Raw genomic sequence first — 26,669 nt, 5'->3', positions numbered from 1 at the left:
GTACACGCTGGGTAATAGTGGTGCAGGTGATGTGTGTGGCTGAAGTTTAGAAGCATTGGTGTATCCACAGAGACAGCAGGCCTGGCAAGGCCATTGTTGTGTGACCTCCAGTAAATTCATTCCCCCTTACTGGGACTCAGTTTATCCATCTGTCAACAAAGGCATTGTAGGAAGAGGTGTGAGTTCTAAACTCTATTGGATTGGTTTAGGACGCAGGGCACCAAGTTTACAGAAGGAAGCCGGGAGGAGCTGGTGTTTGGCAAGTCGGGGTGGGGCTGGGCAGATACACCGGAGTGTGCGGGCTTTGCAACAGGATTCAACCTGCTTCTTGGAAAGGAAGCTTCCAGGTGTGCTCATAGCACTAGCTGTGACCACCTCCTGGCAGAAATCTGCGTTCAGCCACCCCACTAACACTGAGCCCGGCCTGGCCTCCTGCCAGGCGCAGGGAATGCAGGCGTGACTCAGGCCCGGCACTGCTGCTCAGGGCGGGACAGAGAGCAGTGTGTCTGCCCCACCGCGCAGGGCCTGGTCCTCAGTTGGTGCTACACATACGTCTGCAGAACGAACTAGAGAACGAGCCACTGACGGCAGACGGGAGACTGAGGGCTGGTGAGCACTTGGGAGGCAGCTGGAAGGTTTCTCAGAAGTGACCTCCAGCTGAGGCCTGAGCACAAGTGTGACGGTCAGGTGGACACCACCCCAGGCCAGAAGGCCAGCCTGGAGGAGGCGGCACATTCCAGGACCGGGTGGCTTCTACAGTCTGGAGGACCAGTGCTGTTGTGCAGAGGACTCCATCATGTGGCTGTTTATACTGAGGTTAATTTAAGTGAGATGAAGTGACAACCTAGTCTCTCGGTCACACCAGCCACACCTGAGGCATCAGTGGCTGCATGTAACTGGCGGTGCCGTGTTGGACACGCCCAGCATCACAGAAAGTTCTGTGGGACAGTTCTGTGTTTGAGCGCAGAACTCGAGGGGGGACGAGTCCAGGCAGCTGGAGAGGGGCAGGGGCCAGACTCTGCAGGGCATCTGGGCCTGGATGTTTGGATTTTTTCCAGGAGAGTCAGTCAGCCACGTTATGCGGGGATGGAGGTGGGGAGGGTGGGAGGGCTTATCGGTTGTCAGATGAGAGGTGCTGGCGTCTGCGCCTGAGGAGGCGTGAGGATGGGGGATGAGCGTGGCTCTTAGAGACGCTTGGGAGAGGCAGACCCCCTGGGCACAGTGACGGACGTGGTCGGGGCTGAGAGAGTGAAGGCTTCCGACCTAGGTGCCAGTGGCCTGCGGGGCCGTGTGTGGGGCGGGGGGCGGTCCAGGCAGGGAGCAGGTGCACGTGGAGGCACCTAGAAGGTGAGGCCTAGCCATAGAGAGTATCCTTGCTGTGTGACCTTGCAACACTCCCTCCCCTCTCTGGGCCTCGGTTGCCTTACGCTGCACGAGACTGGATTACAGGAGGCTTCGGGACCCTGCCCTTCTGGGACCTCTGTATCTCCGGTAAGGAAGACAGTAAGTTCAGCACCGGTGGGGCTCCAGGAGCCATTGCAGTCCCCTCCCCGAGTCAGTCCTTGCTCGTTGATTGTCTGGGTGTGCTGGAGTTTGCAATTTTGACTTGCAGACAGTCGAGGGATGAGGAATATTTGGTGCACTTGAACAGTGGCTATTTAGGGCGCAACAGCTGAACGCAGGCTGGAAACGGAGCTGCAGCCGCGCTTCTGCTCAGGTCACTTGCCAGCAGGCGACCCGTCGCTCCCCGCGGCCTGGCGAGGCTGCTTTAACGGTCCGTCTTCACCAAAACAGCTGGGCTGCCTCCTGAGCGTTTGGAATCCGGAGCTACAGCGCCCTCTGTGCTGTGTGTGTTTTGGGATCCAAAGCGTGTTCAGACGCAGGGAGGGAAGGAAAGCACACCTGCCCCCGCGGTAGCTTTGAGGGGAAAATAACTCCAGCAGCAGGACGACACCTGCAGTGCAGACGGGCCGGTCGCTGGTGCTACACAGACCTGGCATCGCTCGCAAAGCAGAAGAAAAGGAGGAAAACCCCGCGGGCCGGGCTCAGTGAGTCTGGAATGGGTCATTTCGAGTCTGGCTTACTGAGCACTTGTTATCCAGGGCTCAGGAGCTGGGGGGACAGTGAAAGGCGCCCCCAAAGAAGGCACCCCCCCAGCCTGGAGGCAGATGGGGCCGAGGTCGTGGGTGCAGGAAAGGGCGCCACGCCAGGCACAGTGCCTCTCGGACCCAGACAAGGAGGCCACTGTCACCCCGTAGACCTTGTTGTGGACAAGGAGACTGAAGCTCAGAGTGCCCGAGGGCCCCTAGGGGCACCGGCCAGCAGTAGATGTGGCTGGAGCAGCCACTGCACTGTCCCTACTCGGATCTCAAAGCAGTGGCCATCATCGTCTTTGATGTCATTAACATGTGGGTTCATTTCTGGTTCCTTAATTCGTAACAACAGTTGAGCTCTAAGCCTATGCGTCCACACTGCGTGAGCGTCCCGGGCTGCCGTCGGGAAGCATCACGACCTGGGCAGCTTAGAGAATCAGGAAGCTCTTCTTCCTCAGCTCCGGAGGCCACAGCAGAAACCATGGTGTCGCAGGACTGCCTCCCCCGAAGGCTTCTGGAGGGTCCTTCCTGCCTCTTCCAGCTTCTGGGCGTGGCTGTCGATCCTTAGCGTTCTGTGGCTTGTGGCCAGGTCACTCCCTCTTCTGCCTCTGTTGTCACATGGCCTCTCCTGCGGGTCTGTGTCCAAATTCCCCTCTTCTTATAAGGACACCAGTCACTGGACTCAGGGCCACCCTGACCCACTATGACCTTTTCTTAATGAATCCCATCTGCCAAGTCCCTATTTCCAAATAAGGCCACAGTCACAGGTCCCCAGGGTTAGGACTTCAACATACCATTTTTGGGGAACACAATTCAACCCTTTCCAACGTCCAGGTAAGACTATATTCCGTGTATACCCACACCTCTTCCCAGTGCCTGGGTGACGAAGGTAGGAAAGAGTTTTCATCTTCACTGTTGATGGGTTCACCCGCCACCCCGCCTGCCTTGGTCTCCTCTGTATGTTGTATGAGGAGCGTCAGTTAGATCAAGGGCAAATATTATCAGTGCTGGTAAAATCCAATACAATTTTAGCTTTACCGACACTTGTAATTCCCCACTTTCCCACCTTCCTAAAATGTACGTTTCTGTTGAGTTGTAACATTCATATGGAAATGCACACAGATGGTAAGCGGATGTTTACAACACACGCCAGTAACCAGGTGACCAGGTAACCAACACCAGGTCAGGACCAACTGACAGCCCCCAGACCCCTGTGGCCCCTGCAGTTTCCTCCTCCCAGGGTGGCTCCTGCCCCCCGGTTCCCAGCGAGTGCATCCCCACCCCCTGCCCCCGTCCATGCTGCCCACGCGTCTGAGAGATGCCTCTCCCGTGGCCCATTGTTCTCGTGGCCAAGCCACATTCCGTTGTGTGAAAACCTCCGGTTTCTTCTTCCCTTTCCTGTTGATGGACTTGTGGGCGGTTTCAGTGAAAGGATGTTGTCAGTGGAGCTGCCCTGCCCGCTCTCGTACTTCTGAGGGCTCATCTGGGGGCAGGGCTGTGCCAGGAGCACAGTGCTGGGTGGCACGGTCGGGCTCTGGTCAGCTTGGCTTCAGTAGCGCTGCTGTCCGGGGCAGCCATCCTGTGGTCTACACTCCAGCAGCTCATTCCCGGGCAGGGTGTGGTGCCCAGGCTGGACGCCAATGTCTGTGATGGCCGTACACAGAGCCTGGACAGGTCACAGGCTGTGAATGCCCTGTCCCTGTGGACCAGGCCAGGCCTAACCCCACGTCTGGCCCTTGGGGCCTCACTCCCTTTGTTTGCGGGCAGCAGCTCCCCTCTGTCCAGCTCTGGGCGCCTTGGTCTGGAGGGACAGCCGTGTGTGTGGCCTTGCGGGGGGAGGGGCCTGTGTCTGCACGTCCGTCCGGGGGCTGCTGCCCGCCCTGCAGGGACACACGGCCGCCTCTGCCCACCACGCGCCCCTTGTTCGTGCCACGGCCTGGTCCCCCTGCGGCTGCCACGCTCGGCCGCGGCTCTGCCCCCCAGTGAAGCTGTTCCCACACCTGCCCAGGCTTGTTAGGGTTTGACAGCCTCCACTCTGGCCGGCGAAGCCAGTGCCCCTGTAGCTGACACGTCGCGTTTTACTTTTATCACCAGCTCTCCTTCAAGGAGGAGGAAATTGAGGCTCCGAGGGTTTAAAGGTGAATCGGGAGTGGGAGGCCGGCCAGGGCTTGGTTCCAGGCTCTCGGACATCAGGTCCCAGGCCTGTCAGGCACCGTCAGGCCGGGGCTCGGCCGGCCGGGGACCCTGGACCCGGGGTCTCTGCTGGGGAGGCGCCATGCTGCCCACTCCTCCCGGAGGCGTCGCACGTGAAGAGGCTCTAAGTACCTGCACTACTTCTGCAAAGAACAGGGGTGTATGTGTGTGTGCGCGTGTGTGTGTGCGTGTGTGTGCACGCGCGCATCTCCCGGAGAAACCATCCCTGAGCAGCTGTTTGGAGGCCCAGGAGTTCCTCGTAGCCGAGATGCACACACAGAGGCAGCTGCAGAAACACCTTCTGGCCAGCCAGCCTTTCTCCCCGCAGAAACCAGAGCCGCCCCCCAACACCAGCCTGGCCCGCCAGGGGGCAGCGCGGGCCTGAGAACAGGAAGCGCTGGAGGGCAGGGCCTCCCCTGGTGATTTCGACCTCAGCCTGCTGAGCCCCGCTCAGGCCCCGGGCTGGGGCCCAGGGGCGTGAGCGGGCAGCCTCACTGAACTGCCTGCCCTCCAGGCCCCGCCAAGGCCGCCCCCCCCCCCCATGACCAGTGTGTCCAGCTGGGAGTGGCGCTCAGACGGGCGCCCTCTCGGCTGTCTTCCCAGTGCTCACACTGCCTCTGGTTAGTGACACGGTGGTCCAGACCCGCTGCCGGGCCCTGAGCTGGCCCTGCCCCTCGCTGGGGCGCCTCCGCACTAGGACCGCATCCAGCTGTCGTGAGCACCGGCCCAGGGGAGCCCACTCGCTACAACCTCATGAGGTGAGCTTCTCCGGGGCCAACACAGGGCAGGAGTCACAAGGGACTTGACTCTGTGAGGTTATCTGTCCCTGGAACAGTTGTCCGATGTGGGAGGCGACAGGAGGGGCTGGCTCTTCCCTGACACCTCCTCCCTCCCCCCTCCCTCCAGGGCTGGCAGGCAGAGGGGCTACGGTGGCGTTCTCCGTGGTCCCCACGTGGCCACCGCGTCGGTGGACCTGGGGCTCTGTGCCTCGTTATCAAAGCATGAAACCATTGCACGCTATTTCCACTCATCACTTTTACGAGGAGAGGATTTAAAGAGGCTCCAATGAAATGCTGTGCTCCCCTGGCCGCCAAAGAGGGAGCCATGGCCACGCTTACACTGCAGCACAACTGCTGCTACAGCCCTGCATGGTTAGCGGCCGTCCCAGATTAATGTGTAAAATGCAGTTTTGTTGTCCATGACCCTGTACTGCGTGTTGGTCTCCAGGACCAATTTATATATGAGTCAAACAGCGCCTCTCCTATATTTAATCTCTTTTGATGCTCCCGTCAGACATGCCGCATGGGTCCTGTACGGCGGGGGCTGGGCTGTGAGCCGCAGAGCTGTCTCCTTTGCTGAGAGAGGCAGGTGCCACCTCCTGTGGGCCCTGAGCTCCCCTGGGCCTCGACGTCCCCGCCTGTAACAGGGGGCACACCAGGAACACAGCAGGGCAGCCGGGCTGGCTGTTTCCTCCCTGAGCCACTGTGGGATTTAAGTACAGATGGGGTCGCTGGGTCGTTCTGGAACTCTGCACCCCTCTGGCCTGGTCTCATCACCTCAGCTGGTCGCTGGTGCCCAGAGTCCCCTTCCTGCACTTACCTCGGGGGAGGGCCCCACCTCCGCTCCGTATCCGGGGCTGCCCAGTGCCCTGCAGTTTGTCCACAACCTCAGTTGACCCCCCCCACCGAGCCCTGGGTGTGACCCATCTATGTCTCCAGTAAGCACAGGGCCTAGTGGACCCAGGGGAGCTTCGGGCTCCAAACTCCTGCAGTTAACATGTGCAGCCCAGCAGGGACGCCGTGCGGGGCTCCCATGGGCTCAGAGCAGCACCCGGTGTCTCCACGTGGCCCCTGCCTGAAGGAGCAGGGCCTCTGAGGGCCGTCCTGGCCTCTGCGGGTGGTGCAAACAGAAAACGTCCAGAGCGGCAGCGCCCGGTGCGCCAGGCCCAGGGGGTCCTCCTCAGCCAGCACAGGCCCTGTGCCGGGGTCGGGGGGGGTGGACGGGTCCTGCGGTTGACCTGTGAGGGTCTGAGCATGCAGGGGGCTCTCCAGCAGCTACTCCAGGTCCAGTCCTTGGTCTTTGGTGCATCTCCACGGCGCCCCCACCCCCACCCCCACGCCACTGGGAGTGATGAACAGACACCAAGTCTCACGTGGTTGATCACCTTGCAGGCCCCCAGTTGTAGGGCACTTAGGTTGTCTCCAGTTTCATGGGTTACTTTTATAGTCAGAAAGCCGTGGACTTTATTAATTGAAAAACAAGTAACAACCCATCACAGGCTTTTGAGAGACTCTCCCGAGCTTGTCAGCAGCGGGGCGGAGCTGTTGGCCCAGTGGAGGCTCGGGGCAGAGCAGCCGGGACCCCGGCTGAGGCTGCACGGCCACCCTGGGCTCTCTGCCCGACGGCACCATCGGGAGCCAGCTGTCCACCTTCGAGATCCACCATCACTGAGAGTAAGTGTCTTGAGGAAACGAGAGGCCAGGAGAAGACTCTGGGGGACAGAGGGGCTCGCCTGAGATGTGGGGGGTTGTTGCCTGAGGAGCGTGGTGCCAGGCCTCGGGGAAGGGTCGCTGGAGAAGGGGCTTCTCCCGCTCCAATCCTTGCTTCGCTTCCAGGGTCCACTGCAAGCCTTCTCCCCGGGGTCCAAGCGTCCCCACGTCCCCATGTGGAGGACATGGTTGCCCCTGTCCAGCTGAGCTATTAAGCCCCCAGGAAAGGCTGGCCTGGTGCTGCCCAGTCAGGGGCTCCCAAGGGTCCGAGGCAGGGGGACCTCGAGAACAGCACAGCACCACCGCCTCCCACGTGCCGTGGGCGCTGGCACACTTGAGCGCTGGGAGGATTCTCTTAGTTGGTCCCCACTGCAGCCCCGGGGGCTCGTCATCCTCGCCCGTTCAGACAGGACCCAGAGCCTCAGGGAGGGAATGGCCGCCCACAGAGCTGCGAGGCCAGCGTCGTGGCCAAGGGAACCGCCTGCCCCGGGCTCCCGGGTGGCTCCGTGCGGCTGGCCTGGCCGTGATGCTGGGCCGCTACTGTCCATGGGCTCGAGTGGCCAGGGCACGGTCACTCCGGCTCCCCAAACACCCTGCTGTTTCACCGTCGGCCAAAACTGCCTGATTTGGGCAACCACAGGAGTTCACTGTCTTCGGCTGCTCCTGCAGCTGGGAATTCCTTTGCTTGACAAAATAAAAGAAAAAGGAAATTATTAACAATTCTATAACAGTAGCAGGGAAGCAGGCAGGGAAATGGGTAAATGGTAAGAAGTCAGTAAAACCTGCAGAGAGCGCAGTTCTGGCCCCCGCGCCCTGCTTTGCCCCCATCGAGCAGGTGGGGGGCTGTGCCGGCTCCCAGCGCCCCCAGCCTCGTCTGGACGCCCGCCCCAGCTGACCATGACAAATGTTTCCTTGGGAGCTTCTGGAAAAGATTATCCCCTTTGTTCAAATCAAAGCAAGCAAGTCATTTTTTTCTGCAAACATCCTCCTGAACGGCAGCGTGGAGATTCTCCCTGGTGTTAGGGTCTCTGGGGGCCGTCCCTGAGCTATCGTGAAAGGGGAAGAAGGTGAAAAGAAGGAAAGAAACTCTGGTCTTCATTCCCACATGCCAGAGAAGAAACCAAGTCGGGCACCTCAAGAGCAGTTTGATCAGCTGGTTGTTTTTTACACCCTAAAAGGAAATTTTGCAGACCTGACATCTCCTTAAAAAGCCTCGAAAATAAGCTGGAATCGACCCCTACGCTCGGGATTGAGTTTGTTTTTCGTTCAGCAGGAAAAACAACATCACAGCAGTAGCCTTGGTGCTAAATATTTAATACACGGTTTAGTAGATTTGAGCATCTTGTTTTACCTTGAATAAAAAGATGAGTGACGGAGGCTTAAATACAGAAAGAAGAACTAGGGGCCTGTGCTCATGGTTGCCAGGGACAGAGCATTCATTTCCACTCTAATTTCATTCCTTAGTCACGTCCCCAAATTCCGGATGAGCTGGCAGAAAAGTATTTAAAACACAGTAGATCTTAAACTTTCAAGCAAATCTCTTTCCCCCCCGGCCCCGACCCTTTGCTTTGGAACGCAAGTCTGAGTCACTGCAATTATTTTTAAATGGAAACGACTTCAGACTTTCTTTGCAGTTACAGATCTTTGAATTGCTTTTAAATTGGTTTTCATGAAATTGACCATAAGAGGTTTGAGTCTCTTCTGAGTTAATTTTTCCACCCAACCATAAGTGAGCAACTTGTCCCCTGTGTCCTACTTTGAACAGCTGTTGCTGTGTCTCTTGGAGACCCAAGGGGAGGGGGATCAGCGGGTGTGAAGGCCCCTCGTGATCACCTGATGGCGGCAGATCACTGACTGGTCCTGATGCTCTGGCTGTGGCTCACGGCGTGGCCGGTCGGGGCATGGGCAGGTCTGTGGGCGAGTAACAAGTTGCTGGGGGAACCCCTCCTTGAGTGTGGTCATTATGAGGCCCATAGCCTTCAGGGAAATCCTCCCCCAAAAGAAAATAGGTTGGTAGGAGTGAACAACAGGTGCTGGAGGTTCTGAATAGGAAGACAGCATGCTTTACCAAACAGATCCCCACCCCCGCAGGGGCCAGGACAAGCGTTGCCAAAACTGGCAGGAGATACTGACGGGAAGGTCTCGCCGAGGTAACTGCCAGGGAGCGGCCTCCTCTCCCTTCCAGAACGTCTACCAGCCGAAAACCTGATATTAAACAGCTTAATATATCTCCTTAATGACAAGGTGCTCGCTGTCTGCCGTGTGCGTGATGGGAAGATTGTCCGAGACAGAAGGGCTGATTTCTGCCTCCTTGCCTGCGCCGGGTGAGTCCGGATCCACTGCGCGTCTTGGAGGAACGAGCAAGTGTCTGTCTCCTCGGGTGTTTTGCCCCTGAGGTTGGCCTGGGGGCGGGAGCCAGAGCCTCGTTCCCGCGGTGGCCTCTGCCCCCGGGACATCAGGCCACTTGGTTAGGACAAGGGTCTTTGCAGAAGTGATGGAGTCAGGATCTTGGGGTGAGGTGGTCACCTTGGACTCCTGGATGGGCCCGAAATGCAGTCACGTGTGTCCTTGGTTTGGACACAGAGAAACCAGAGGAGGGATGTGGTGATGGAGGCAGAGCTGGGGCCGAGGAAGCTGGGAGAGGCTGGGGGGACCCCCCACCCCCGGAGCCCCTGGGGGGAGTGTGACCCGCCCACGCCCTGATTTTGGATCCTAGTCCTCAGAACGGTGAGGGATGAACTCCTGCTGTGTGAAGCACGTCTGCGGTCATCTGTTACAGTGGCTGCAGGACACCCATCCACGTGCCTCCTGGGCCCCCAGCTCCTGGAACTAGGAGGAGCCATCCCAGGAGGCGGTGGGGATACAGACGCCGCCAGGCTCTCCGGTCCACGTGCCTCGCCCGGCTTTGCCGCTTCCCAGCGGGTGACCCGGCTACAGTGCCTCACCCGTGAGGTGGGTCTAGTCACACTGCCTGCCTTCCAGAGTCCTGACCTGTGTGCGTCAGTGTGGGTGGAACGCTGACAGCAGAGCCGGGTGCTAGAAAGTTCTACAGGAGGGTTTGCTGTCATCAGTAGCTTACTGAATAATGGATAGAAGAGGGTCAGAGGAGGCTGGGTGCACGGGGACCCAGGGTCGGACCCTCGGGAGCACCGCCGTCTGTCTGGGGGCGTCTCCAGGGCCGAGCGGGCTAACCTGCAGTGACACCTGAAGGTGTGCCTTTCGCGATTCTCACGTGGTCTTGGAAGTGCTCTCATTCTTTCTGCCTCTGTCTTGCTGGGTCTGGGATGCCGGTCCTTCTGCATGACACACAAAAGGTGTATGTGTGGCCCACCTCTCTCTGGGCCTCAGTTTCCCGTCTGGGCTCAGGGATCTCGGGGGCCCTTAGCTCTGACGAGGACACGGAAAAGCCTTGTGACAGCTGTGTGTGCCCTGGGCAAATTGCACAGTTGCCCCTTTTCCAAAGTTTCACCCGACGGTTTGCTGTTCTCTCTCCTGGCTCCCGCATCCCCATTCAGCTGGCCTTGGCTCGCCGTGTGCAGCTCGGCAAGTCCGTCTCTGCACACGTTGGTGGGGCAGCCAGCAGCAGGGGGTATGGCGGGGCTCTGCTCCCCTGGCGGCGTCACCCCTGAGCCGTCTTACCTGCCCCACTTCACAGAGGCACCAAGGGCGCACCTGCTCCGTCGGCCTGGAGAGGGTGGCAGCCAGGGCAGGCCTGTGTGAGCAGACCCTTCCCCACCAGCTGTGCTCCCAAGGTGTCCAGTGGAGAGAATATGGCCCAGCCCACTCCCCACCCCCGTCCCCCCATCTCAATCCAGGGGTCCCCTTGGACTAAAGCAGGGCCTTGGACCCCAGTGCTGGGCCCTGTATCGGGACCCCTCTGTTTGTGAGCTGAAACCTCTCACTGGCTGTGTAGAGGTCTGTAGGACGTCTGTAGGATGGGGACACTTCACAGGGGTCGTGAGGACCCAGGGAGTGAACGCACGGAAAGCGCTCAGCAAGGCACTCAGCTCAGAGTAAGAGCCGGAAAAATGTTGGCTTTTATTCCTTCATGGGTTTTGGTCATAAGCTGCCAATTTACTCTGTTTTTAATCAGAGCAAGTTTTCTGTTTTCCCACAAGTTAAAGAATGCTGAGATGTTGACAGTAGCAGTGAGACCAGCAGGGGGGCTGTTGGTCTATGGGAGGGGACGAGGGTCTGACAGCTGTTAAGAGGGGTGCAGCGGTGCAGACCTGCTGGGGGCTGGGCCAAGCGTCTGGCAGGAACTGGACACGCTGGTGGGCCCTTCCTCCCACCAGGAGCCAGGACCTTTCTTGGGGACGTGGGGGCGGTTCTTGCAGCCGCACCTCTGGGGCTGCAGCCCCTTGTCCCCTGTGAGCCTAGGCACCTGACCTGGCGGCCGGCAGCCAGCGTCCTCCGGCCTTGCTGTGCGCAGAGGTGGTTCTGATCCCAGAGGAAACGCAGGCTTTCGAGACCCACGCCCAGAGCCATGTCTGACCTTGGGGCCTAAAGAAAGAGCCTAGGACTGGGTCAGACACCCGGGTCCTGACCCAGGGCCGGCCATTTCCAGCCGTGTGATTCTGCAGACGTCCCTCCCCCTTTCCCAACCTCAGACGTCTGTGTCATTAAAACAGGGGCAAAGATCAGAGCCTTGAGGGGCGCCCCAAGGACAAATCGTGCTGCCCAGGGAGGACACACGATGTGCGTTGGATTCTGCCCCCTCGGCTTATGTGAAAACAGAGGTACTTCTCTCAAAACATTCTGCGTCACTTCTTAAAAGTGTAGTGCATTTCAGCGTGACCAGATCTGGAGGAAACAGACGGAATTTCACAACCTCTCCAAGGTTGCTAAATCACTGTGTCCTTTGTGCTGCTTTGGTGTTGCCAAAGATTCCATACGCCTTTCCTGTTGCTGCGGTAAAAAAATTACCACAAATTTAGTGGCTTAAAGCGACACAAGCTTGGTCTCTTACGGTTCTGGAGGTCCGAAATCTAAAATGGATCTGTGGGCTGTGGGCTTCTGGAGGCTCTGGAGTTGGCTTCCTGCCGAGGAATGCAGGCGCCTCTAGAAGCTAAAAAGGAAACAGATTCCCCCCCAGAGCCTCCATCTTCGGGGCCTCCAGTGTAGCCTCTTCTGCCTTCAAATCTCCCTGTGCTTCCCTCTCTTATAAGGACCCTTTTGATGACATAGGGTCCATGCAGATAATCCAGGATAATCTCCTCATCTCAAGATCCTTAACTAAATCACATCTGCAAAGTTCCTCTTGCCATTTAAGGTACCCGTATTCACAGATTCTGGGGATTTAGATCACAGATTTCCTGGGAGAGGTCAACATAGCAGTCATTCTCACTTTAGTGTGAATAACCACAATCAGGTAGTGTTGTGCTTCCTTCCGAGCTAAGGGAAGTCCCTCTAAAGGAAGGGGGTTTGGGTGTGGTCAGCTCTGGAGAGGAAGGAGAGAGGGACATGCAGGAGGCCCTGAGAACTGGTACCAAGCAGCCTCTCACTAGGGTTTAGCGGGTCTGGGCTTTGAGGGTATCAGGGACCGCCCTCCAGTGCCTGCTTTCTGGTGGCCTTGGGGCTCCATCTGACTGTCTGAGCCAGGCGGAGTGTGAAGTTCCAGGGCCTTCCTGAGAGGAGGAGTGGACGCGAACCTTCCTCGGACCCTGGCCCTTCCCACTTCCACCAGTTTCTACCTTTCTTCCCTTTTTAACCCCAGTTGCCGTTGCCAAAGCCATCTTTCACTTCAACAGGCACCTAATCTGTGGTTTGCCTCATTCCTCAGCTGCTGTTTGACCAGGAAGTCAGCCTTAACACCTTTTCATTTTCCTGCCTTGCAGTCCCAAGGCCAGGGTGCCCCACTGAGCTCCGAGGCAGCGGGAGGGGGCCTCCAGGTGCTGGCTGCTCCACGTGTGAGGGCAGTGGGCCCCGGGAGGCTCCTCCCGTGAGGTCTCAGTGTATCCCAGGGGAGGGGCTGCCACCGGCCTTGCTCCCTCTCAGTCAGTGGGGGAGGGCCGTGACTCCTGGGCTCCAGGTGCCGTTCCGGGAAGTGCTGGTCCCTGGCCCCTGGGCTCCCCACCCCTCGTCAGGGCGAGCCCTGGGTGCTCAGCCAACTCCAGAGGGTCCGATAGCATCTCCTTTTCACATCTCCATGCCCCCCTCCCAGGAAGAAGCCTGGGGCGGGCCACACCCCACACCTGCCCTCCTGCACCTGAGCGCACCTTCCGCCGGGACACCTGGAGGAAGAAGAGGCTGCCAGGTGACCCGGTTCAGCCAAGTCCAGTCTCCTGCCCGGTGCTTTGGGTTCAGTAGTTTTCCAAAGTACCTGCTGTTCCCCAGTGCAGCCCAGGAAGCGGCAGGAAGGTGGCCGGCCCCCCATGGAGGGGCTCATGGTCCACCTTCTCCCTACTCAGTGCAAGGAAAGAAGTCCCAGCCTCCCCAGTGGGACCGGTGCCCCTGGCCCCTGGCATCCCACAGACGCTCCCAGGTTGTCCCTTGCTCAGCACCTGGGCCCTGAGGTGTGCCAGCGTCCTCCCCACGGCAGATAAACAGAACTCTGAGACTCCCTGAGTTGTCCCAGGCGTGAACTGGCTGGTAAGGACCTCCGCCAGGAGGTAAGCAGAGCTGCCTTCCTGTGAATGGCCCGGGGACGGAGGTCACCGGAAAACCCCAAGGCGGGAGATGGGAAGGAACCAGGAACTGTTCTGGAACCTGGTCACAGTGCCTTCAGGAAGTGGCGGCTTTTCCCAGAGCAGCAGGGCTCAGAGCCACCTGCATTCCACGTGTGTGACCTGCTCAGAGGGGTGGGCCAGGGTGAGGGAGAGGGAACAAAGGCCAAAGCACTGGTGATGGTGATGATGGAGATGGTGATGATGGCCTGGCCGAGAAAGTGGAGGAAGGAAGGTCCACTGGGAGGGCAGGCAGAGCCCTGTTGGGTCAGGGGAGCCATGAGCTAAGTGGAGAGGCAGAGCCTGGGAGACAGAGGGCAGAGAAGGACCCAGGCCCCACCTTCCACCCAGTGAGGATATACGGGCAGACAGAGGGACGGTCAGAGGGAGCAGAGGCCTCAGAAAGGCCGTCCGCTAAATCTGCACTGTCCAGGACAGTAGCCACAAGCCACATGTGCCTGTTAATGTGTAAGTTAATTAAAATAAAATGTGAAAGTCGGGTCCTGTGTCCAACATCTGGGTGTGCCTGTGAGGTATAGAGCATGTCCATCGCTGAGGAAAGTCCTGCTGGGCTGGGGAGGGCAGTGCAGACCACACCGAGAAGCAGAGTCAGTGACCCGGAGCCCCTGGGTGGGGCGAGGATGGCTGATCCCCTGACGGCATAGGCGAGAGCTGTGCTGCCAGCCCCGGGCATGGCTCCGGGGCCTCTGAGGGCCCACAGCTTCGTACATTTTTGTAGGGTTCTCTTTCAGGGGCTCTGCCCCAGGAGCTGGTGGTGAGTTGTGATGTATTTTCCAACGAAAATAATTCTTAATTCCACGACAGACTGAAAAAATAAAAGGCCGGGGACGTATCGGGTGGGGTTTGCAGGCTGTGCAATTGGGAGACGCTGCCTTGCGGGGAGGGCTGTTCTGGGGTGTGCAGGGAAGAAATCTGGCTTAAATCTGCAGCAGCCCTTTTCCACTTAAAACGTCAAAGTCCGTAGAACCAGTGTTGTGTAGACAGTGCTTGGCTCGACCAGGGATTCTCAGTTGAGCCAACCACCACCTTCAATCTCAGAAATACCCAGCCCTCCAGCCGTTGCAGACCCAGGGCATGGGTGGCTTCCAGTGAGGGAGGCTCACATATTTAATTCGACCCCCAGTGTTTTTTAAAAAAGGAAATTTACTTGCCGGCATTTTAAAAGCCAGGAGATTCCACCAGGAAGCCGGGACTCGGTCTCCTTGATGTCTCAGGAGCCCTGGCCAGCGCGGCCTTCCCTTCTCCCGGGCGCCGAGCAGTCCCCGCCCTGGGTGCCAGCCCCCTGCAGGGTCTGCGACCGGGAAGTGCACGCCAGCCATCTCCAGCTCAGCCGGGTGACTAGGTGGCCTGTGCCTCGGTCACCAGCGGCCATCTGCAGCGTATCCCTAAGTGGCTCACGAGGGGACTGGTGCAAGGCCAGGGTTGTCCCCAGCCAGAGTTACGCCGGCTGGAACTGTGAACGCTGGTCTGTTCGCAGAGCCACAAGCTGGTTCCTGGAAAGGCTGATTCAGGTGACGTTTGGGGAAGCACGGGGAAAGGGGCTCGTCCCGTCAGGAGCTCTGAGAGCACAGGGAGCGAGGGACCCCCCCAGTGGACGTGCAGCCCGCTGGACTGAGGCCTGGGTCTGGTCCTCCCCGCGTGGCCTCAGTTTCCTGAGGGTGGCTCTCCAGTACTCAGTACCTGTGCGTGTGCAAGTGTGTTTAGCAGTGACGTCGGCTGGCAGTTGGGTCCAGATGCTCGGGGTCGGGGGGTCTCTGGCCAACTCGAGCTGCATTTTGGAGAGTAAGGACTCAGGGAAGACAGGCTGGGAGAGTTACCTGGGGAAATGTGGTGAGTCTCCTGTCGCTGGCGCATTCAGGCCCATACTGGACAGCCTCCGCCTTGAGTGGGAGGTGTGGGCCAGGTCATGTGAGGCCTTGACTCTCGCCCGATCTGTGTTTCCCAGCTCGGAAGATCGCTGGCATTTGGTAAATTCTTATGAGGTTGAGGGTTGGGTTTCCTCCCTGGGTGCCGCCAGGTGGCCACCTGGGGAAATCGTCCCTGGCGGTGGAGGCAGGGCACGGAACGGACCTGGATCTCATGCAGGGAGCGTGTTTGCTCCCAGATGACTTTGGACAGTGGGCACACGTCCCAAAATGTGAGGTCAAACACTGGCCCTCACCGTGTTTGCCCCCAGGCGCCTGCTAAGCACTGATGTTTACAGGGTGACGTCCACCCTTCAGCAGAGCCCTGCACGTGGCCTCCTGCCCCTTGGCCGGGCGGAGGGGCTGTCTGCCGCTCACGGTGGGGCCCGGCACATTAGAGCCGACAGGCTCCTGGCGCTCCTTAGTCCTTACATCCTGGGGGGACGTGGAGTCCGGGGAGGGCCAGGCGGTGCCCCCCTGCCCACACACACTGCGACGGGGGCGGCCAGTGCAGCGCAGGGCTTCCCGGAGGTGGTGTGGGGCGGAGCACACGGCTGTCTGCTCACCAGCCTGGGAGGGGAGGGACCAGCGGTGGCCGTGCTCACCGTGGCGCCGTGGAAGGCTTGTGAAGGAGCTGCCTCGGGCGGCGGGGGGACGTGCGCTGAGAGCTTAGCCAGCAGCCCTCACAGTGCAGAGCATGGCGCTGTGCTGCGAAGCCCGTGGGCGAGGCTGCAGCGCTGGTGAGCCTTCACGGTGCTCACGTGCGCTCCAGCGGGGCCGTTACCCAGACTCCGAACTCCTTTGACTGAGGACTCCTTTTGTGCTGGGCGCCTGCGGGCCTGGTGGGGTGGGACACACATTTGGGAACGCCGACTGAGCCGCTGGGAGACATGGAGGGAAGGTTTTTCCAGGCAGATGGAACAGCGGAGCGGAGGCCTCAGAGCAGAGGCCCAGGAGACAGTGTGGTGACCTCACCTCCACTCAGGGACATGGTGAGACCCAGGGCAGGGGCGGAGGCAGGTCACTCGTCTTGAATGCCAGGGTGCCCTGGGGACACGGACAGCGGTCACCTCGTGGGCTTCAGAGACGGGTCCTGCAGTCCTCGTGCCTCCTGCACACCCCCGGGGAGCCCTCTGTCCAGGCAGCGGCCGGGCAGCGAGAGCAGGTTGGGGTCAGTTTGCACAACCTGACCCGGGCCCCGGCTCACACCCGGGGAAGTCGCTTGCTCAGGGCGGGTCCTCTGCTGCCTGGCCACCCTCGCCAGCAGCCTGTCCTGAGAAATCTGCGTTTGGTGGCCTGGATGGTGGGCGGTGGTGGGGGGTGTTGATCATCATTTAATGACCAGCCCCTGTGGTTATTAAAGCCTGATGGGCAGAGTCTGCCTGTTTCCACAGTGCAGACACTTCCAGGCTTCAGGCTCCCAGCACGAGGTCGCAGAGGTGGGCTGGGAACAGGTGTCCCAGCACGGGTTTCCACCTGCAGACAAGAGGAGCAGCCTCAGCTCAGGAAATAGCTGGGACATCGTGAGATCTAAGTGGTTATTCTTAAATGCAACTTATTTAGCTGTAGGTTTAATTTTTTTTTTTTTTTTTGGCCGTGCCACACAGCTTGTGGGATCTTACTTCCCCAACCAGGGATTGAACCCGCACCCTCGGCAGTGAAAGCTTGGAGTCCCAACCATTGGACCACCTGGGAATTCCCTATATAATTTAATTTTTAACGATGACTACATCTAACGACTTGTTCCCAGAATCCTTGGGAATTTGACAGTCAGCTCCCCGGAGTTGGTACGAGCCCCACGCCCCCTTCCACTGGGAGGATTTCCCTATGATAAACTCCCGTTTTGTTCCATTTTCTCCAGGCAAACGAGGGAGCAGGAGACACCCCCTGACTTCTTCTATTTCTCTGATTACGAGAGGCACAACGCAGAGATCGCTGCCTTCCACCTGGACAGGTGAGCCCTCCCGCCGGCACCCTCGTGGCATTGTCACCCCATGGCCGTGCCCTGCTGTGTGCCTGGCCGACAGGAGTTGCCCAGGTGACCCAGGGTAGAGAGCCGGCCGTCGGGAATAAAGGAGAGAAAAGAGGAGACTCACAGGGCATCAGCCTCTCTAGCAAGACCGAAGGTCATGAGTCTCACAAAACTGGGCTCCTTCCCTCCATGATCACCTGTCTCAGGGCAGCTCTGCCAGCAGAACGCAAATTCCTTCTGGCCTCACAGGCCCCTTGCTGCTGGGGAGGAGGGTAGGCAGCCAACGTCAGGGGTCTGGGACTAACGGAGGAGAGTGAGGTGTCCACTCAGCTCCGGTGGGAGCGGCTGGAGGGTACGGAGGTGAGGACTCCTTTCCCTGTCCTTCTGCCAGGATCCTGGACTTCCGCCGGGTCCCTCCCGTGGCCGGCAGGATGGTCAACATGACCAAGGAGATCCGGGACGTCACGCGGGACAAGAAGCTGTGGAGAACCTTCTTCATCTCCCCAGGTAACCTCACTCCCCAGGTAACCTCACTCCCCAGGTAAAACCTGCCCCTGCACCACGTGCGGCGCTGGCTTCAGCTGCTGTGTTCCAAGTCACCGCGTGCCACACACCCTAAGTCTAAAAGTTGCCAGAAGGGTCTTGATCATTCCTGACTCTGCCCCCTGGGCTGGCATAGGTGCTGTTTCTACCAAAGGCAAAAGGAAATCCTCAGCCTCTTGGGGGGTGTCCTGCAGGTGGTCCAGCGAGAGGGGAACTCCGTTCTTTGGACTCCCCCAGATTTAAAACATCCCGGAAAGGCCCTCCCACAGTGGCAAGTGCCGGCGGGGAGCAGCAACTTCACCTGGTCCCCTGGAGGGTTGGCCCTGGTTCCCCTCGCACTCGGGTACCCTGCACGCTCCATGTACCATGAGGTGCTGACGTCTATGAAAACCTCCAAGACTTCATATTATAAACCTTAAATGCACACATAAACGCAAGTCTCGCTCTGCTGAGTTACCTGCCCCAGCCTGTGCAGATGTGGCACTTGGGGCTCCACGATCCGCCCGTCCCTTTCCCAAGCACTTCCTTTGCGCCAGGCCCTGCGCTGAGCTGCCCCAGGTGCCCACACTCACTAGGCTTGAGCCGTGGGGAACTCTCTTGTATTTCATCCTGGAACATTTTGAGTTGTCCCGGTGACACCGGCAAAGCAGAGTGGAGTGGCCCAGCTGGGACACCGAGATCCACAGAGAGTGGACCTCGCCCCCCGCGCCCCTGCAGGAATGCCTCGGCCGTGCCTGGCACCCACCCCAGTTAGTACATGCCGACAGAAGCCACATGAGGCCCTGGATTGTCTGTGTCTGAGGACCTGCTGGCGAATAAAAGCCCAGCCCAGAAGCTCCTTTCTCATAGATTGATGTTCGGATTGACACACTCGGCACGCTTCCCGGCTGCATTCCTAAATTCATCAGAATTGAGGCCCACACGTCCTTAATTTCATGAAGCCCCATCCTTGTCATCCAGTGCCCACCGAGAGCCTCGACTGGTTCCTCCTCTCAGCGCCCATAAAGAGAGGAAAGTAGGGCAGAAACCCACCCACCCGCCCGAGGCAGGAGGGTTTTCATTCCCTTTTGCGTCAGTGTCTCACCCATGTGACCAGAAAGCAAAGGGCAAGGTGAGAGCCTTTGTGTCGGGAGGGGTCTCTGAGGGCTTTCCGGTCGCCTTGCCCGTGCCCGAGCTGCGTGGATGGGTGGGACAGGCCTGTCCGGGGGCGTGTGCCCCTGCCTCCGTCGTGGCACAGGTGGGAGGGTTCAGGTGACGCAGCCACAGCGGCAGGAGCCCCAGCCTCGCCGAGCACCGGCGTGGGATTCCTCGCTCAGGCCCTGGGGTGGCCCGTCGTTTCCACATCCCCATTTTTAAATGGCTTAACTGACGTTTGGAGTCTGAACTATCCCCATGGTCGAGATGGTGACCGTGTCTGTCCCCCGGAGTCCCCTCCCGCCCCTGCATCCCCCAGATGGCCTGGGACCCACCTTCTATCTGTGTTGCTTCTGCCAGTGGAGGGTGGGTGGCGTTGGGCATGTTCTTTGTCTTTCCCTCGACGTGGTTATTTTGAGAGTCACCCACACTGTTGCCTGTCCCCACGTTTTCTCTTTCATTTCTGAGCTCTGTCCCGACAGTTGAGGGCCCTAAGCAGAAGGGATGATGTAACTTGCCACAAGGAGAGGGAAGGATTGAAGTTTGAAATCTCGAGAAAGGGACACAAATCAAGGGGTTTCTGTGCTGGATTTCACTTCCTCTGGGGCAGAGGGGCCTCCAAGCTGATGCCCGCGCCGTGTTCTCCTGGGGAAAGGCAGCCTTAGCCTGGGCTTTGAGTGGGGACTCCTTTCTACAACCAGAAGATGGAGTCAGTGGTTAGCCTAAGCAGATGAGCTGAGATGCGGGCGTCCCACCCTGTCCTCCGCACGAATCGTGACTGTCGGTCTCCCTGGTTGTCCCCGCGTACACGGCCTGATGCCGACAGCCTTCCTCACCCTGAGCAGAGCCGTCACTCTGCGGTCGGTCCCGACAGCTGGACCCACTCAGGTTCCCAGCTCCCAGCTGCTCTCCCAGGCCCCGCGGGTTTATCCGAGAATCCTGCTTGGCGCCCGAGCTCCCCGCCTGGGTCGCGCTCCTGAACCCTCTCCTCTGAGCAGCTTGGCCTGCCACTCCTGACACCACCCGCTCTGACCAGACTGTTTCTGTTCCCACCGCCCCTGCTCTGTCAGCCAGATTTCTTCCTGAAAGCCCTGCGAAAGGTTTGGTTTTCTCTTAAGCAGCAGGATAACAGGAGCCAGCTTTGATCTCATTTTGGAAAATGAAATCTGTTGGGATTCATTTGGACCACTTTGGCTCTGCTTGCACTTCTGCACCCATCGGAGGCCAAAATCGCCACAGATGCCGAGCTTCCCTGGAGACTTTAATCCACGCCAACTCCCTTCCGCCTCCAGGGGCCTGAGTGGAGGGCAGGGAGCCCGAGGGGGTGAGAGGTGGAGGCGGCCCTCCTGCCGGTGGGCCCGGGGCAGCAGTGAGTGGCCGGAGGTGCAGGGCTACGTTGGGCTGTGGGACAGCTGAGTGCCTGCCACTGTGGGGCTGCGCGGAGGCCAGCAGCTGGAGCCCACGTCTTCTACGGAACACGTTTCTTGTGCTTTCCCGGCAGATATCTATGGACGTGCCTCATATCCCGAGCTCAGCCCGCGTCCTCCTGTGCAAATCTGTGGGCTTCTACAGGGGCCCCGTGTGAACCCCCCAGGAGCCTCTCCTGCCCCCTCCCAGCCACTCAGCCCCACTTGTAAATCGGCTCTTTTCCTGCCATGTCGGCCGCTGTCTGGCTGGGTGGTCACTGGGCCTCTGTCCACACACTGTGGTCAGTGTCCAGAGTCCCACTGAGGGCCAGAGGGGTTCCCAGAACTGCACCCGGGCATCCTCAGGCCCCTCCCCAGAAGCCCTGCCCCACATGACATCTTGGCAACCTCCAGCCGGCAGACCCCTGAAACATTCAGAGAAGGGCGTGCCTGGAGCCTCCGGGACCCTCAGGCTGGCGGGTGTTGGGACCTCCTGATCCTCTCCGAGACGAGGCTGCCTGCCCAGGCAGCGCATCTCATCCAAGTCCTCTGGGGGCTGGAGCAGGCAGGCCCTCCTGGTGACCTGGCCCCGGCCACCCCGAGCTGTCTGTCTTGAGTGTCATTATTAAGATGAGCCAGGACTACCTCCTCAAGCCCCCTTCTCTCCACGTGCAGGGCGCTGCCGTGACCGGCCCCTCACTCCTCCCTCGGGTCACAAGTTTAACACTCAGCCTCAAAACTGCTGCAGTCCCCGTTCAGAGGAGACCGAGGCACAGAGAGGTGAAGGGCCTCCCCCGAGGCTGCACAGCTGAGAAGCGAGAGGCTATGGGCTATCGGAGCCCCACCCTGGACGTCCCTTTAGAGACTGGATTTGGGTCTCTGATGAGGAAGAGGCCGTGGGCCCAAGGGACTGCCTCTCTTTTCACATGAATCCATCTAAAGCCAGCTTAGGCTATTAGAGGGACAAATTCCAGGGCTCAGAAAAGTATTTTCCTCCTGAAAATGGGCTGAGATTGAACTGTGTCTACACAGACGAGATCTCAGGCTGATCTTCCTTTGATCGCCCGATAGTCATGACTCAGCAGCAGCTGCGAGACCCTGAGGTGGGGGAAGCGGGGTGTGTGGGAGCTGGCTCCCATCCCCGTGTCCTGACCTGGCTGAGACTCTTGAGTGTTCAGAGGAACCGCCAAGCCTGTGCTTCCATTCCAAGGGGTGTGACTGCTGCCTGTAGCCAGAGAAGGTCACAAGTGTCACTCGGGCAGGATGTGCAGCAGGAGGGGGGACCCCTGGCCTGGAAACCAGCCATTCGCACAGGGAAGGGGGCTTGCAGTGGTGCCTGGGGCTCTGGCCCTGTATTTCTGCACACCCCAGTCTCGGGGTTTGTTTCCCCAGCAAAGGAAGGAAGTGATTGACCCTGAGAACATGGTTCCGTTGGTAAATGCACGGACAGACCCACCGCGCCCAGCACTGAGGCATGGCTGCGGCCTGCTCCCCGCCCAATGCTTCTCAAATCACTCTTCTTTGTGGGGATATAATCCACACGTCGTAAACCCAACATTTGAAGTGTGCCGTTCAGTGGTTTTTAGTACATTCTCAGTGCTGTGCAAGTCACTACTCTCTGATTCCAGGACATTTGCTCACCCCAAGAGAAACCCCGTCCCTATTCAAAGTCACCCCCACCCTGCCCTGGCAGCCGCCAGTGTTTCCGCGTGGATTTGCCTGTTCCCAGTGTTGCACGTAAGCGGTGTCTGGCTTCAGCCACTGGGCATAATGCTCATGGTTCATCCACGTGGTAGCAGGTGTTACACTTCATTCCTTTTGTGGTTTAATATTGTTCCATTTTATGGATGAACCACACTGTGTTGATCTGCCCATCCCTTGACGAGCATGTGGGCTGGTTCCCCTCTGACTGCCGGAATGGCCTGTTGTGAACACCTGTGTGCAAGTGTCCGTGTGGATGTGTGTCTTCATTCCTCTCGGGCGTGTGCCTGGGAGTGGGATGGCCGGGTCACGTGGTAGTTCTGTGTCCAACTTTCTGACTGTTTTTCACAGCAGCTGCACCATTTGACATTCCCACCAGCACTGTGGTAGGGATCCAATTTCTCCACACCCTCAACACACTAGTTATTATCTGTTCTTTTGATCAAAACTATCCTACTGGTTGAGAAATTGTGGATCAGATTTGCATTTCCCTGGTAACTAACGGCGTCGAGCATCTTTTCGTGTCCTTGTTGGCCATATCTATATTTTCTTTGGAGAAATACCCTTTGAGCTCCTTTGCCCATTTATTGATTGGGTTGTTCATCTTTTCGTTACTGAGACGTAGGAGCTCTTTATTGATTGGGTTGTCCATTTTTTCGTTACTGAGACATAGGAGCTCTTTATTGATTGGGTTGTTCATCTTTTCGTTACTGAGACGTAGGAGCCCTTCTGTGTGCAAATACTGGATGCTTACGGTTTGCGAGCATCTCCCCCCCGGCTGAGTCTCTTTTTTTTCTTGGTATGAGGGCCTTTTTCAAGCCACTGGACAGAATCTCCACAGACTCCAGACTTAGTTTCGAGGGTGCCGAGAAAGAGCTCGGGTTCAGATCCGAGCTCTAAGTCCCGAGCTGTGTGGCCCCGTGGTCTGTGATGCGGGGTTGGAGCAGGCGGCTGAGGTCAAGCGTGGGTGAGCCCTGCCCAGGGGAGGGACGAGTCGGATGTGGTGCAGACACGCTGGCCCAGGACGGGTGCCCGGGGGAGGCCGGCACGGGGACGCTGCCCGAGGGGCCCCGCTGACGGCGTGTCCCCCACCCACAGCCAACAACATCTGCTTCTACGGGGAGTGTTCCTACTACTGCTCCACGGAGCATGCCCTGTGCGGGAAGCCAGACCAGATCGAGGGCTCGCTGGCTGCCTTTCTGCCTGACCTGTCCCTGGCCAAGAGGAAGACCTGGCGGAACCCCTGGCGACGCTCATACCACAAGCGCAAGAAGGCAGAGTGAGTCGGGGGCACGTTGGGCCGGGGACTCCAGGATCCTGACTCCCCGGGATCTCCAGAGGGCTGGCTTCTGCCCGACCTGCAACAGGGAACAAGCTCGGTGTGAGGAGCGGCGGGGCCAAGTGTGTGGGAGCAGATGCTCAGATGGGCCCCTCGCTTGGGAACTGGGTGCTCACTGGCCACTGGGATCTCTCCGTGTTAGGACGAGGCTTCAGACCCCTGCTCTTCTTGCAAGAGAGACACAGTCCCTCCAGCCACGGAGACGTCCTTGCAAGTGTGCTGTCCAGCCCCCACCCCCCCCCCCCCCGCAAACACGTGGCCTCCGCGTGGTGTGGCTCCATCACCTCCCAGCCCCATGCTCCTGTTAACGCAGCCTCAGCCCACCGCTGGCGGGTGTCATCTGCAGACACTTTGTTCTGCGGTGACACCTTTTCTCACCCGGTCCCTCTTGCTGCCCCGTGAACCCGGTGTACTGAGCCGGGCAGCCCCAGAGGCTGGTTGGGTCCTCCTTGTCTACAGAGGAGCCTGCGCCTCTCATGCCGGCTCCCCTGCAGGTGGGAAGTAGACCCTGACTACTGCGAGGAGGTGAAGCAGACGCCGCCCTACGACAGCAGCCACCGCATCCTGGACGTCATGGACATGACCATCTTCGACTTCCTCATGGGTACGTCCAGGGCCACCGGCCTGCCCTGGGAACACCTGGCACAGATCCAGCCACTGTGGTCCTGCTCGTACCCGGTTCCCCAGGCTTGGAGGCCAGACGGGGGAGGGAGGGGACGCTTCTGAGCTGCACACAGGCTCCCAGCAGGCTTGTCCCTACAGGCAACATGGACCGCCATCACTATGAGACCTTCGAGAAGTTTGGGAACAAGACGTTTATCATCCACTTGGACAATGGGAGAGGGTGAGTCCTTCCAGACGCAGGGAAGGGCTGGCCGTGTCCCCACCCAGGCCTGGGGGAGCGGGCGCTCCGTGGGGAGGGACGGCACAGCCCCCAAAGGCCCCCCTATGTGACACAGGGTTCTGGCCAGGACTCCTGTGAGCCTGTGAGCTGGGGAGACTGAGGCCTGGAGTGGGTGTGTGTGCAGGGGACAGGCCACTCCAGTGGTCAGAACTGCAAGTTCTCAGACGTCTCAGGGGAATCAGCTCTGGGCACCTAGGCAGTTACGTCTGTGGGTCACTCGTTCCCAGCTGTAAAAGATGCCCCTGCAGCTAGACCCTAGGCTGACCCGCCCTCGAGCCTTCTCCACTCAGCCTGCCCAGGACCTCTCACTTTTGAACTTCTGCTCGCTCCAGTGGCCAGAAGGTCAGGCTGCTTTCAGGCACCTGCCTCGTCCCAGGCCCTGCACCTGGGGCTGGACAGCAGGGGCCAGGCCGCACTGCCAGGCCCCCACGGACCTCGCAGCCTGGCAGGGCCCACGCGGGTACCGCCTGCTCTGATGCTCCTGTCCCCGTGCTTGGGCTCTGCGCACGGTGTCCCCCTGCGGGCGGCCTCTCCACAGCTCTGCTCTTCTTCCCGCAGGTTTGGAAAATACTCCCATGATGAGCTTTCCATCCTGGTGCCTTTACAGCAGTGCTGCAGGTGCGGCTCTGCCCCTCCCCGAGGGCCCCACCCCTGGGCTGGCCCTGTCACTGCGCAGGAGGCCAGACGCTGCCGCGGCCGCAGATCAGGCCAAGCCTTCCCGTCCCCACCCCGGCAGTTCCCAGAGCTCCTCCCAGGACCCAGCTCCTTGTCACCGTAATAGCCCACCTTGCAGAGGAAGACACCGAAGCCCCGGGCTCCCACTCTGCCACCCTTCTCGGGGCTCCCAACCCAGCCCCTCCTTTAGCAGATGGGGAAACAGGCTGTGGGGCTAAACACCTGCTCGGCTCCGGGGCAGCTCCGTGTCGCCCGGCCCAGACAACGAGCAAGCCAAGCTGAGGCTGCCTCCCTCCCCCAACCATCTGCCGGGAATAACGGGGGACCGTGGGACACCGCTGGGCCCACACGGGCCCCTCTTGGAGGCAGGACCCTCACCGCGTGCTTCTGAGAGGCCGGGGCTGGAGTGGGCCGGGGCCGAGCCGGCGCCCCTGCTCGGGGCAGCTGCAGCTGACGGCCAGGCTCCTCCTCCCAGTGCCGGCCTGACGTCGTTCTCCCTGCAGGATCAGGAGGTCCACGTACCTGCGGCTGCAGCTCCTGGCTAAGGAGGAGCACAAGCTGAGTCTGCTGATGGCCGAGTCCCTGCGCGGGGACCGCGTGGCCCCCGTCCTGTACCAGCCGCACCTGGAGGCTCTGGACCGGCGGCTGCGCGTCGTGCTGCAGGCGGTCAGGGACTGCGTGGAGAAGGACGGCCTGCACAGCGTCGTGGAGGACGACCTAAGCCCCGAGCACAGAGCCTCTGCCAGGAGGTAGTGACCGCGAGCCGTGGCCAGGCCAGCTGCCGGGCACACGGGCCAGCGCAGGAGCGGACAGGCTGCCCGGGGACGCGTGCTCCTCACTTTGCAGACCAGGGCGGGCCGGCGGGAGCACGCTGCCCCCGTGGACAGCGGCGGCCTGGCGGTGGGCCACCACCCTTTCGTATGGAAAGGAAGTCTTTATTTACTATTTTGTATTTATACCTGGTGTAAATGTACATAAATAGAGACATCTCTGCAGACCCCGACCACCCGGCAAATCCCACGGAGGGCCGCCCAGCAGGGCCAGGTGCTCCTGCGAAGGGCTCCCACTCTGGACCGAACGTACAGTAAAAACTCTCCTCGCTCCCCGGGGCTGAGGGTTGTCTGGGGCTGCAGGGGGCTCCTGAGGCTGTCACGGACTCACGTCGACCGATGAACACCACGTAGGCGTTGGGCGACGTGAAGGACCCATTTCCTGGCTGCCCAGTCTGTCTTCACAGCACCTTCTGACTTGCTTCGGAAGCCTGTGCACGTGTGTGACACGGTCATGTGGCCGGGCAGCTGGTTACTTTCACGGCATTTTCGTGGACTAGTTTGCAATGTGGTAAAAGTGCAATAAAGATTCAGCAAGTGTGTGCTGGGGCCTCGCTGGGGTCTGGGTCCCTCACTCCGTGGTGCTCAGCTGCCTGCCCACCCGCCCTCCAAAAGAGTGAGTCCTAGAACCAGGTGTGGCCCAGTGTCCGGGCTGGAAGGAGGGGCTTGGGGTGGCGGGGACGGCCTGTCCCGCTCTTGGTGCGGCTGCTCCCAGGGAGCTGAGTGGAGATCCCTGAAGTCACATGTGGGCCCCAGAGTCTCTACAGGCCTGGCATCACGTGGGCACCGTGTTTACCCAG

At 59.6% G+C, this 26,669-nt stretch overlaps 1 protein-coding gene across 2 annotated transcripts in view; it reads left to right on the top strand.

Moving 5' to 3' along the window:
* The window catches only part of FAM20C (FAM20C golgi associated secretory pathway kinase), a 38,538-nt gene extending 12,129 nt beyond the window's left edge, over positions 1-26,409 (top strand). The window contains exons 4-10 of one of the 2 annotated variants that reach the window (XM_068565373.1): positions 17,227-17,319; positions 17,729-17,844; positions 23,220-23,400; positions 23,955-24,064; positions 24,223-24,304; positions 24,923-24,982; positions 25,543-26,409. In XM_068565373.1, the coding sequence (XP_068421474.1) occupies positions 17,227-17,319; positions 17,729-17,844; positions 23,220-23,400; positions 23,955-24,064; positions 24,223-24,304; positions 24,923-24,982; positions 25,543-25,792 (892 nt within the window). In that variant the 3' untranslated portion in view covers positions 25,793-26,409. Of the gene's footprint in view, positions 1-17,226; positions 17,320-17,728; positions 17,845-23,219; positions 23,401-23,602; positions 23,919-23,954; positions 24,065-24,222; positions 24,305-24,922; positions 24,983-25,542 lie in introns of those variants that run through there. The other variant, XM_068565374.1, reaches the window with a different exon arrangement.
* The last annotated feature ends 260 nt before the right edge of the window (positions 26,410-26,669 follow it).

Source organism: Eschrichtius robustus, chromosome 16 (assembly GCF_028021215.1).
Source record: "Eschrichtius robustus isolate mEscRob2 chromosome 16, mEscRob2.pri, whole genome shotgun sequence".
NCBI lineage: Eukaryota > Metazoa > Chordata > Mammalia > Artiodactyla > Eschrichtiidae > Eschrichtius > Eschrichtius robustus.
Note: the sequence above shows the minus strand (reverse complement) of the source record. Positions and strands in the feature narration are given on the sequence as shown.